This window comes from Panulirus ornatus, chromosome 33 (assembly GCF_036320965.1).
Source record: "Panulirus ornatus isolate Po-2019 chromosome 33, ASM3632096v1, whole genome shotgun sequence".
In the NCBI taxonomy this organism is placed as follows: domain Eukaryota; kingdom Metazoa; phylum Arthropoda; class Malacostraca; order Decapoda; family Palinuridae; genus Panulirus; species Panulirus ornatus.
The window spans coordinates 23,926,894-23,940,748 of NC_092256.1; the positions used below are offsets into that span (position 1 = coordinate 23,926,894).

Consider the following 13,855-nt stretch of genomic DNA (forward strand, 5'->3'; position numbering starts at 1 on the left):
TGCACGCCTTTCACCCTCCTGCATGTTCAGGCCCGATTGCTTAAAATCTTTTTCACTCCATCTTTCCACCTCCAATTTGGTCTCCCATTTCTCCTTGTTCCCTCCACCTCTGACACATATATACTCTTTGTCAATCTTTCCTCACTCATTCTCTCCATGTGACCAAACCATTTCAAAACACCCTCTTCTGCTCTCTCAACCACACTCTTTTTATTACCACACATTTCTCTTACCCTTTCATTACTAATAAACTAATGGCCATCAAAACGGCACCCAATATAAAATGTGGGTACAAACATGAAGCATACTCTTAAAAGAATCTTGGACTTTCTACACATTTTTTGTGCTATGGGTCAGTTGCTTTTTCGACTGGAAAGGACTGCTTTGGTGTCTATGTGCTGGTCTGGCTTATTGAAATTTTCAATAACTACAAATATCAAAGTGTTTTAGTTATCATGAAATATAGTATCAAACCTGTAATCTCAGTCTCAGCTGTATCAATTTATGGACGAGGGCTCGTCTTCTAGTGGTGGACTCCTCACACTGCAAAATCAGTGACTTACACTTCTCAATGCTGCTCTCAAGGCCCTCTACACTCAGGCAAAATACATTTTCCTGAAACATTAAAGAAGAAACAACTTTTAATCACAAATACAATGATGAGCTTTTGATAAAAAAATTGAACTGCAAACAGCTGCTTGTACAAAGACAGTTACCCTAATAACACAAAAAGGGGAAGGTACAGCCCTGGCTTGCATAACTGTGTCCCCATGCTAATTATTGGCTAATCAGTGATAGTCCTTTGGGCACTAATTATAGTGACAATAATTTGGTGGATGTTAAACAGTTAACCCTTGTTAGCCCTTGGAAATTCCTGCCCCAGGAGACCCTTCTATAGTGTGCCCACAGAACTCAGAAAACTGTCCATGTCAATAGGGTTTGATCAGGGGTCGTAAAATGAAGTGATGCACTATTTCCTATCAACTGATTAAAACTATAACACCAAGGCATCCTTCTACCTCCAATTTGGTCTCCCTCTTCTCCTTGTTTCCTCCACCTCTGACATATGCTCTTTGTCAATCTTTCCTCACTCACTCTCTCCACATGTCCAAACCATTTTAACACAACCTCTTCTGCCCTCCCAAACACACTCTTTTTATTACCACACATCTCTCTTACCCTTTCATTACTTAATCAGTCAAGCCACCTAACACCACATACTGTCCTCAAACATTTAATTTCCAGCACATCCTGCTTCCTCTGTACAACCCTATCTACAGCCCATGCCTCGCAACCATATAACATTGATGGAACTGCTATTCCTTCAAACATACCCATTTTTGCTCTACGAGTGACATTCTCTCCCTCCACACATTCATCATTGCTCCCCAAACCTTCGACCCCTCCCCCACCCTGTGATTCGCTTCCTCTTCTATGGACCAATTTGCTGCCAAGCCCACTCCCAAATATCTAAAACACTTCACTTCCTCTAGTTTTTCTCCATTCACACTCACATCCCAACTAACTTGTCCCTCAACCCTGCTGAACCTAATAACCTTGCTTTTATTCACAGTTACTCTAAACTTTCTCCTTTCACACACTTTTCCAAACTCAGTCACCAACATCTGCAGTTTCTCACTTAAATCAGTCACCAGTGCTGTATCATCGGCAAACAACAACTGACTCACTTCCCAGTCCCTCTCATCCCCAACAGACTACATACTCACCCTACTCCCCAAAACTCTTGCATTCACCTCCTTAACCACCCCATCCATAAACAAATTAAACAACCATGGGGACAGCACACACCCCTGCCACAGACTAACCTTCACTGGGAATCAATCACTTTTCGCTCTTCCTACTCATATACATGCCTTACACCCTTGATAAAAACTTCTCACTGCTTCTTGCAGCTTATTTCCCACACCATATATTCTTAATACTGTACCTTCCACAAAGCATTACTATCAATCCTATCATATGCATTCTCCAGATCCAAAAATGCCACATACAAATCCAACCATTTTTTTAATCTGCCCACTTCCCACCTTTCACATGCCACATGCATCTCTTGCACACATGCCATCACTGCTTACTTAAATACCTCCCATTCCTCACCCACTCCCCTCACTTCATTTGCTCTTACCTTTTGCCATTCTACACTCAATCTCTCTTGGTATTTCTTTCCACAAGTCTCTTTTCCAAGATCACTTACTGTCACCAATCTCTTCTCCTCGACACTGTCTCCTCTTTTTCGAAAACCTCTGCAAATTTTCACCTTTGCCTCCATTAGCTGCCCCCTCAGCACATTTGCATCCAAATCCAATAATGCCCATTGACTATTTCTCCTACTCACAAATGAATACTTGTGTACATCTCTCTTTTTAAACCAGGTATTCCCAATCACCAGTCTTTTTCAGCATGCAACTTCACAAGCTCTTCACCATTTCCATTCATATCACTGAATACCCCATGTGATGCGAACCTATTATACTCTTAACTGCCACATTACTTATCTTTGCATTCAAATCATCCATCACTAATTTCCACTCTCGTGCACCAACACAGCTGACACACTCTTTTAGCTGCTCCTAATATGCTTGTCTCTCATGATAATTCTTCTCATGGCTGGGTGCACAATCATCCATCTCTCGCCATCCACTTTCAATTTTACCCATATCAATTTACTTCCTTACACTCTATCATGCAGTCCCACAACTCCTGCTTCAGGAGTAGTGCTACTCCTCCTTAGCTCTTGTCCTATCACCAACCCTTGACTTTACTCCCTATACGTTCCAAAACCATGCTTCCTCTTTACCCTTGAGTTTCATTTCACTCAGAGCCAGTACATCTAGATTTCTTTCCTCAAACATAATACCTATCTCTCCTCTCTTCTCATCTCGGTTACATCCACACACATTCAGACACCCCAATCTGAGCCTTCAAGGAGGATGAGCACTCCCCACTTAGCTCCTGCTTTCTCTTTCAGAAACTAAAATACAACTCTCTTTAGTTGTCTTCTACTACATGCAGGGAATACAGAGGTAGAATGATTTCTCCCCTACCTCAGGGAGGAGGGTGAAAGGTGTGTACAAGATAGAGTGAATTGGAATGGTGTGGTATACATGGGTCGATGTGCTCTCAATAGACTGACCTAGGGCATGTGAAACATCCTGGGTAAACCATCGAAAGTTCTGTGGAGCCTGGTTGTAGATAGGGAGCTGTGATTTCGAAATATCACTTATGGCAGCCACAGAATGGATGTGAGCAGATTCGGCCTGTCTTTGACTGTTCTTGGCACTACTTAGTTGACATGAGAAATGGCGATCAAGTATGAAATTTTTTTCATACATATTTGCCGTTTCTTGCATCGGTGAGGTGGCATCAAAAACAAATAACTGTGCCTCAGAGGGATAAATCCTCACCTGACTTTTTTTTTGGTCCTTCTTTTGAAAAGTAATACAGGAGAGGAGGATTTCCAGGTGCCCCCCACCCACTCCCACCCCTCTTAATCACCTTCTATGACAAGCAAGGAATACATGGACAGTATTCTTTCTCCCCATCCCCTGAGATAAGGGAGTGAAGGGGCCCTGAACATGCAGGAGGGTGAGGGGCATGCATGGGTCAGAACAGACTGGAATGATCCTGTGATACAGAGGGTAATGTGTAATTATTAGGCTGAACTAGGGAATGTGATGTGGCCAGAGAAAAACAGAGAAAGACCTGTAGGGCTTGGTTTTGGTGCATTATACATGAAAATTTAGAAAATAGATGTGAGCAAACTAGGTTGTCCTTTGTCTGCCCCTGGCACTACCTTTCTAACATGAGAAATGGTGCAAATAGTGAAATTAAATATTCAAGTATCCTAAAACACTGACCACAGCACACATACAGTACATCATCCTCTTGATATGTTAAAAGCAAAATATAGAAACAGGAAGTAAAAAGGATTTAAAAAAGCCAGTCTAACAAGCAGTATGCTTTCTGACAACATGCAATCCTCCAGAATTTTGTAAGCTGTGACAGGGATTAAGCGGGTCAGTGAATTCATCTCTGGTGGAACCAAAATAAACTAGATGCCACAACCATGGTTATGTGTTAGTGAAAGATGAGGAAGGCCAGTGCTTCCTTACCAAGGTTTTAAAGGTCCTAACCTTGATCATCTTAAAACATCCTATATAATGTCTCTCATGCTCATGGGACAGACTGCTGAGGACAGAAATGAAAGATGAGCTTAGTTTTCATCTGGAACCTAAATTTGAAATATTTCATAGATTTCAAAATTTGAAAGGGTAACAGCTTCACTTGATTTATATCTATAACACATGCATTAAGTATGACAAATAATTCTCTGAGTATTTCTCATAAATCTCCATTGAGCATTTTCCTCTCTGTCCCAGAAATTGATGGCAATGATACACTCACCACAAAAATATAATCATCATGAAAAATATTGGATTATATCAATGTCTACAATCAGGGTAAGGTTGATGGCACCAGCAGCATTGCATGCTAAAATGTTCACAGCTCACTAGCTGAAACTTGAAGATTGTCTTGCACTGACTAGTTAACATCTGATTCATATTTCAAACTTTTCTATTTCATATGCAAACCTTTAAGCAGTAATAAATCTGGGAAAAGTAGGTCATGAATACCCCACAACCTTCACTGAATTACATTATCTTTTCTACACTTGCTTACCTTTCCTGCTTTAGCTAAGTAGTGCTGAGAACAGATAACAAAGCACCAAAAGATATAAAATAACTCATTTAGCATAACCAGAAAAATCACAAGTTGAAATTCTTTCTCTCCTAACCCCAGGGATGAAACAGCACTGTTTCAAATTCAAGTAAAAGATTCCATTTACATAAGAAATTTCAAATATATAATAAATACCATAATTCTCATTAAATACCTTCATTTTCAGCATCACTAACCTCTGGCTGGGAAAAGTGGTCTTCCGAAAGTCCAAGTTCATCATTTATTGCAGCTTCTTCCTCAGCTATTTCTGAATCTGTTCCAGGGCTCCTAATGAATTCAGATTATTTTTTTGCTTTGATATTAAACCATAATTTTCTTACATATACAAGTCAAAATATAAACCAAATACTATTATTGGATACATTTAATAATCTATACTTAATAATCTCATGTGGCAGAACTGTTATCAATATATCATTACAGTAATGCAACAGAGGAGACTAAATATCCAAAAACCAGCAAAGCTATAGATGGAAAATTATGAATGCAAAAGTCAAAAACCTACTGGTCACTGTAAGGATTATCAGGCACAGGTGATAATGATGTATTGCGTGGAGTTGCAGGGAGAACTCCAGGGCATTCCTCCTCTCCTACCATACTTTCGCAGGTGACAGGTGGGCTTGTAAGTAGGCGTTTCATTCCTGCCGTTACATTATGTACAGTGTCACCAACACCAGATGAGACACTCTGAACCATGTCACCCATTCCTGTAATGCAAATGACCCACAAAATAAAAGAATAAAAAATAACTTATCTATATATTCATTATACTTAGTCGCTGTCTCCTGCATTAGCGAGGTAGCTCAAGAAAACAAATGAAAGAATGGCCCAAACCCACCCACATACACATGTATATACATAAACACCCACACACACATACACATAAACATACACAGACATTTCAATGTATAGATACACATACATATTATATTTATTATACATTGTTGCTATCTCCCACATTAGCGAGGTAGCGCAAGGAAACAGACGGAAGAATGGCCCAACCCACTCACATACACATGTATATACATACACGTCCACACACGCACATATACCTACCTATACATTTCAACATATACATATATATACACAGACATATATACACATGTACATAATTCATTCTTCCTGCCTTTATTCATTCCCGTCGCCACCCTGCCACACATGAAAAGACAGCCCCCTCCCCCACACGTGCGCGAGGTAGGACCAGGAAAAGACAACAAAGGGCACATTCGTTCACACTCAGTCTCTAGCTGTCATGTATAATGCACTGAAACCACAGCTCCCTTTCCACATCCAGGCCCCACAGAACTTTCCTTGGTTTACCCCAGACGCTTCACATGCCCTGGTTCAATCCATTGACAGCAGGTCGACCCTGGTAAAGCACATCATTCCAATTCACTGTACTCCTTGCATGCCTTTCACCCTCCTGCATGTTCAGGCCCCGATCGCTTAAAATCTTTTTCACTCCATCCTTCCACCTCCAATTTGGTCTCCCACTTCTCCTCGTTCCCTCCACCTCTGACACATATATCCTCCTTGTCAATCTTTCCTCACTCATTCTCTCCATGTGACCAAACCATTTCAATGCACCCTCTTCTGCTCTCTCAACCACACTCTTTTTATTACCACACATCTCTCTTACCCTTTCATTACTTACTCAATCAAACCACCTCACACCACATATTTTCCTCAAACATCTCATTTCAAACACATCCACCCTCCTCCGCACAACCCTATCTACAACCCATGCCTCGCAACCATATAACATTGTTGGCACCACTAGTCCTTCAAACATACCCATTTTTGCTTTCAGAGATAATGTTCTTGCCTTCCAAAGTCAAGCATTCGTTCATCATACAGCCCCAAAGGAAGGATGTACAGCTGGGCTTGATGTGGGCTCACTACTTTGCCCCAGATTCAAACACCAGCAACCCCATAAATGATTCATGGTCAGCAACACTAACCATTACATGCAGGGTTCTCATACAGAAAACATAAAAGAGAAAAAGTGTTCAATCCTACCTGAATAAAGCAAACACTGAAGATAAAACTTGAAATCCAACAAATGGCTTACACATGCATATCTACTTTCAGATTATCTAACTTAAACATCTATCAAATTAGGGCTAAATTGAAGTAAATAAAATGGCAAAATTATCTTGTAGTATCTGATTATCTACAAAAAACACACAAATGAACAAACAATAAAACTGGGTAAACCTGAGTAAATAGCTTTATGTCTTACCCAGAGTGACATTATGGACAACATCCCCAACACCGTGAGTTACACTGGAAGCAACATCAGACACACCAGACACAACGCTTGAGATACAGATACTTGCTGTTTCACTCACTTTCCGCACTCTGTTTTCTGTCATCCTAAGTATTTACTGAAAAGATAAAATCTAATATACCCATATGATACAATGAGAACCATTTCTTACCCCACATTGAAAAAAAAATGGGGATGGAATTAGATCCATTCACCTATCCTAAAAAAAATCAAGAGATCCCTTTCCTGTCACTTTAGAATAATAAGCCTCTGCTAACCCATCATCCTGTACTGTTTTCCAGATGCATGTGTTACAAATAACTAAAACCAGTTCCTAGATCTATATATGTTGTATTTAACACCATCACAATACCTCACTCAAACACAGTCCTCTTATCAGTTGAATTCCTGATATCTGAGTTTTTAATGAGTCATTGAAATACATTTTGCCATGGATATTTACTACATGAGTATCTTTGACTTCTTTAACTGTCTGAAAGCAACTGCAATTTCAAAGGTGCAACAAAAATCTTTCCATAAGAATACATTATGTAGCAAAAACTAACATAATGATCCAGTTAGTACAAAATAAATTACACAAAAATTTTTGTCCATAAAAACCAAATGTCATTTTTTTCATGAAGAAGGATCCAGTCACATCAAGGAAGGGCCTTAATAGAAATAAAGAGGGAATCATGAAGCGAAAAAAGAAAAGGGAAAGTATTTACGAATCTTTGAGAAAGTGAAAGCCCTGTCCTTTGAAATGTGCCAGGTCATAGATACTGGGGAAGACATTTGAGGGTAGAGAGTTCCAAAGCTTCAATGTGTAGGGAAAGAAGCAGGTATCAAAACAGCCCACCCTTGAGCTGCCGATGGCCACACAATAATCATGTGATGCAGCAGCTTGCTGAGTGTTGTGGGATCTAGCTGGTGTTGGAGGTACATAAGCAACCAACTCTTGGGAGCAAAAACCAAAGTAAGAGGGAAAGTGAACTAACATTGTGATGTAGGGCAAAGGGGTCAAGTTTCAAAGTTAGCCTTGGACAGTTAATAAGTTGGATTGCTTTTGACTTGACTATGTAAAGTAAAGGATGCAGAGTTAGAATCACCCCAAATGAGAGAGCAATACTCCATACAAGGACAAATCAATCCTTTGTATAAATGGAGCAACTGATCAAAAGAGAAGTTTTGACATCTAAACAGGACACCCAGTTTCTTAGAGGCAGACTTAGCTATTCCTATAATGGGGGGTTTCCAAGAAAGAGTGGATGATATAGTAATATCAAGTATGTTTATTGAGTCAAGAGGTGGATTTACAGAACCATCAAAGGAGAGGTGAGAATGGTGAGGAGTTTTCAATAGAAAGATTTGTAGAAACTGGGTCTTGGAGGCATCAAACTTAACTTATATTCTTGTATCCACCAAGCATTTCTTATGTTGTCCTACAAAAGTCAAATGGCCTTTAATTACGTATTTCTTGTATGTTTAATAACAAGAACATGACCTAATAGGTTATAGAAGTCAGAAATTCTTATGTTCAAATGATCCAAAGCATAGCTAATTTATATTCAAGTTCATGTATGACTGGACACGCCAAAGCATACAGTTTTTCATATCAAATATTTAGCGTATGTCAAACTTTAATAATCTTAATCCAATTTGAATTACTACTAAGGTTCAGTAGGGTTTTACTGGGTAGAGGATGATAAAAATGTCTTATCTAAGGAAATTATTCACATACTATTCTTCCACCATATATATTTCATCTGAGTCATGATAAAAATGTCTTATCTAAGGAAATTATTCACATACTATTCTTCCACCATATATATTTCATCTGAGTCAAAGCCTTCCTTCCCTTAAATTTCATCATTATGGAGAAAATTAAAAACAACTGAATCACAATTGGTGAATCATGAAGAATGTTTTTCCACACATTCATTCAAGTAATTATTTTCCAGTGATAAACAAAATGAAAATGCTGCTCTAATCTTCTTCTACCTTTAAGCCATCATCCTTGCTAAGTTCTAAAACGTTTTACAGAAAAATATATCTCAATCTACATTATTTAGTAAATTATAAAAAGATATATACAAATTTCAGTATTTTTTTTTACATAACTGTACTCTTTCAAGATCTGGCAATTATCATTTTGCTAATCATCAGGGAAATGAGAGGTATACTGTATCAAATTATTCAGATCCTAACAATATCTGTTCTATAATCATATCTCTGTTGTGCATCCTTTACAAGACTATGCATAAAATAACTGGCCCAAAATGGCCAAGAAAATACTGACGCCACATTGTCAATGGGTACATATGTAAAACTTTCATTTATCTTTGGCTATTCTCTATAATCCTATGAAAAGTTTGGTAAAATATATGGAGCAATACTTTACCAAAAAAGTCTACACAATTCTGTATATTTCCTTAGAATGTTGTGATCTTTAATAATCAATTAACATATTCAATCATATCTTCTTTTTTCATAAAACAAAGGATGGTTCAGCTCACAGAGATAAATTCAAAGTTAATATCATAATCATACTAAACAATATACCTAGAGCACAATGTTGGTCATATGACCACCTTCTCAATAAAATTGATAGGGTTGTATTATCACTGTAGCTAGTTATCTACACTGAATGAAATTGTACATTATAAAGCTTGAAAGAGCCCATAAACAATCTTCCTGCTTCTCTGTGACAGTACATATCCAATACATGTATGTCATTTTGATACAGCTCAGTGTTGTTGTACAGTAATGTATGATTTAAACTCACCTGTTCACAATGACTCCAGAGGCACTTCCTTGAACAACAAGAACACACAGCCCTAAGTGAGAAGCAACAGTGTTAGAATATAATGCAGTATATATACTTAGCAGTCAAAGCACATTTTAACCTCTTCACCAGTACTAGGTTAAGGATTCCAAAAACTGATATAATGTAAGCCACTAGGATAAGGATTCCAAAAACTGACATATTGTAAGCCAGAGGACAAAGTTATGGCTAAGTGGATGAAATGTTACTGTATTACCAGAGCCAGCACTCCAATTACATTAATTACTGTATGTAATCAGAATCATTTATATTAAGTTCACTGTCTATGCACCTACTTAGTTAACACTTAACTATGACTCTTATTCTTTACAGAAATGAAGCTCTGCTAACAGAAAAATGACATTAATTTTCTCTGTATGATAGGCCATGATCTCAGTCCCCAGAAGGTAAGACAGATAATTGTTATGGGTGAGTAAACAAACATTGATAATGATTCACCTTAATGCATCACATGAGGAAAAGCCTATCAGTGTGTTAACCCTAATACAACTGTGCCAGAAGCCTTTGATGAAGACTGTTACTGAAGTGTTGATGAGGACCTTTACTGATACTTTGAGAGCTGCAAACACTCATATGAAATTTTGTAAATCTCATTCTTATTATTCACAGCAGGATATAACAAACATCTATGAGTCACCTGGGGAGTGAAAATCAAGAGGATTAGATTTTACCTATGAAATGACTCATGCTGCAAAAACTTTTTCTATCAAAAAGATTTAGTGATCCATGGTACTAATAAGCTGGACACCAACAACAACCCTTTCTCCAAGGCCTGTAACATCATCTTTAGCAAGTGGTGTACATGCAGAACTACTTGCTTTAGCTGACATGGATATTCCACTATCCATTATAAGAATTTTGAGAAGAATAGGAAAACCTTGGGAGTGGACATTTCAGCATTAAATACATAAGGATAATTAAAAAAATTTGAACATGACCTATTTTTTGCAAATGTTTGATGTGAATATTGTCATTTACGTATAATGTTATATAGGCATAAAAAATTTTTAAATTCATTATATAACTTTAATTCTGAATAACCAAAACAACATCTCAGAAGTACAAGAAATTCTGCTGGATCTGACTCTATTATAGCCAGGAACATACATCAAAGGAATGGTGGATGACAATGGTATAATCCTTCATGGGATGTAATAGCCAAACTGGAGAGAGCAGTCAGAGTAAAAAAAAAAAAAATCCTCTGATCCTCTTACAAGCCAATTGATGTACAGCAGCTGAGTCACTTTTACTTTTACCTTTCTATACTAAATTGGACCTAAAGATGTCATTTGGTGGTTAACCTTTCTTAACCATTCTATATGTTGTATATGCAGTGTATTCATGAAAGGGTGTGTGTGGTGTGCTCTGCCAACTAATAATACTTGCCAAGAACATCTAGTCTGCGATTTCTTTTATTTGTTTCTCTTAATTAAAATACAACATAAGTATCAATCAACAAACTAACTATTCAGTAATGGATGGGTATGTAATGTGCGTGTGTGTGTGTGTGTGCGTGTGCGTGTGCAATATTTTCGAAAATCATTAATAAAAAGTTAATGTGATGTGTAAGAGAGGCAAGGGAGTTTAGGAAGATCATTGGAAGGAAAGGAAAAAATGGAGAGAAAAGAAGAAAAAAGAAAGGGAAAGATGGAAAAGAAAAAAAAAGAAAGGTGAAAGGATACAGATAAAAGGATTCCTTGTTTTAAGCATAGTTTCAGTATTAGTTGGTGTTAGTGTATGTACATGTTTGTATGGTAGAGAATGATCCATTTTCCTGTATTGCAGTACAGTATATTTTTGTTTGAGTACTGCAGTATATATTTCACAATAAATATTTTTTTTAACTGTTCAGTAGCATTTTTCATCTATAATATCATTGTCACTTTTCTTTCCTCGGAAAAATTCAAAATAAAAAAAGGTATTGAGTCGAAACTCTCACTACTATAATAGAATTCATGTATTAGGATTTCTGAGTTGAACTTTCACACAAAGGTTCATAAAATTGCTCTTTTCATTAGACAAACAAATGAAATTCTGGGCAGCTGAAGGAACAACGGGCAAGCTTCCCACATGCAGTCATTTCATGCTGTCCCAAGTGGGAGGCCACATTACTGTTGGTGAAATCATGTTACGAATCTTGGATGCATGGGAAAATCTGGTGAGATTTTTATAGGTTTCCTGTTTTCTACAATCTTTTCACTTAAGTTTACATAACTCCCGTTTTCCTGATCTTAATAGCCGTCCCCAATGATACTTATTTAATATCAAAGGATAAAAATAAAACTATACACCACACACAAGCCTATATTTCTCCTACAAAACATAAAGAATGGAATGATAACTTTTTCGGCCACGTCTACACAATGAGTGGTAAAAACGAACCTAACAATTCATAAGTCTAAGACAGTGCTATCACTGTGATGATGTAATTAAAAGAAACACGTCAGACGCTCACTAAAGTAGATGCTCAATAGACTTGGGGGAATCAATTACGTAAAATCTGTTAAAAAGTTAAACCAAAAAAGTCAACTTTATCAGAGTCCATAACATCCTTCCGCATCGTAACTCTTCATGACAACATAGTTCACTTACCCTATCAAATCTACAGCAGTGTGACAAATCCTCTAACTCACTTACATTCAACCTGTCAGAGCAGCCAGTTGAGCCACTAAATATAAAAGTCAAAAGATCATGGGAGAAAAATATTTGTTTACAAGAACAGCTGATACGTGACGTCACGCTAAGAATTTTGAACCATATTTGCTAAATTTGCTAAATTGAAAGTATACAACATACTAATTCTAATACATTTAAATATGTTGATTCAGAAATGAAAAATGCATGACATTGAAAACACATCATATACTTGAATTAAACTGTATTTCTTTATGGGAGTGGAAACTTGTTCCAATTACGCGCGATAGATGGCAGTAAAGTATGAGTTAGACGATAGTGATTGAATTCAGGTTTTAGAATTCGTTCTTATCATTCAGAAAAAATATACTATATATCATTACGTTAGAGACTCCAATTACGGATAAAAATTTACACCATGGCCTGGCTGTAATTGAAATATAGTGAGTATCATGAAATGGAAAAAGAGATAACAAGGGAAAGTGTATACGAATTTTGGAGGAAGTGAAAAACCTGTCTTTTAAATTGTACCCGGTTTTATTACCGGGAAAGACATGAGAAGGTAGAGTTCCAAAGCTTCAAGTTGTAGGAAAAGAAACGGTTATCAAAATTGACCATCCTTAAGTAGCCAACCGACAAAGAGTAATCGTGATGCAGCTGCTTGCAAAGCATCGCGCTTGGTGGGGGTACAACACAAGCAGTCACCTCTCGGGAGCAAAAACCAAAATGATACTTACAGAAGAGGGAGAGTGAACTAATACCATATATATATATAAACCCATGACCCCTTCTCTTGGGGTTGCTGCAGTTTCAAGGGTGTGCTAATATCAGTATCGGGGAAGAGAAATATTCCTCTGGGGTGAGTTCTCTGACAAGATTGTACTTACCCATTATACAACTTCGTCGCCGAAGGTGACTTCTCACTGCCGGTGTAAAGGAGGTTCAGTACATTGTGCCGTGTGTTATAACCACACAAATGTGTTATATTCATTATAGAAATGAGTAACGATATACACTATATGCTATTTTCTCGAGGAGTGAAAGTTTAATATAGACGTTGTGCATTAATCACAACTTTATAATTTGTATATACTCTAAACAGATACGTAAAGAAATACACAGGATGCTATTCTCCTGGACACCCGGGCTTACGGTGAATGAACCTTGCTCTTGGTCATGCCATCATACACATTATTCCTGCCTTTGTACTTTATAATTTGTATATACTCTAAACAGATACGTAAAGAAATACACAGGATGCTATTCTCCTGGACACCCGGGCTTACGGTGAATGAACCTTGCTCTTGGTCATGCCATCATACACATTATTCCTGCCTTTGTACTCG

The 13,855-nt window shown here is 37.6% G+C and overlaps 1 protein-coding gene across 8 annotated transcripts in view; it reads right to left on the reverse strand.

Moving 5' to 3' along the window:
* Nucleotides 1-13,641, reverse strand: part of DEF8 (differentially expressed in FDCP 8 homolog) — a 69,788-nt gene extending 56,147 nt beyond the window's left edge. Inside the window, exons 1-6 of one of the 8 annotated variants that reach the window (XM_071681999.1) lie at nt 12,513-12,736; nt 9,816-9,867; nt 7,004-7,148; nt 5,267-5,468; nt 4,938-5,028; nt 475-615 (exon numbers count right to left, since the gene is read on the reverse strand). In XM_071681999.1, coding sequence (XP_071538100.1) covers nt 475-615; nt 4,938-5,028; nt 5,267-5,468; nt 7,004-7,136 — 567 coding nt within the window. In that variant the 5' untranslated portion in view covers nt 7,137-7,148; nt 9,816-9,867; nt 12,513-12,736. Of the gene's footprint in view, nt 1-474; nt 616-4,937; nt 5,029-5,266; nt 5,469-7,003; nt 7,149-9,815; nt 9,868-12,467; nt 12,737-13,396 lie in introns of those variants that run through there. The other 7 variants (XM_071682000.1, XM_071682006.1, XM_071682001.1 and 4 more) reach the window with 7 other exon arrangements.
* Between the last annotated feature and the right edge of the window lie 214 nt (nt 13,642-13,855).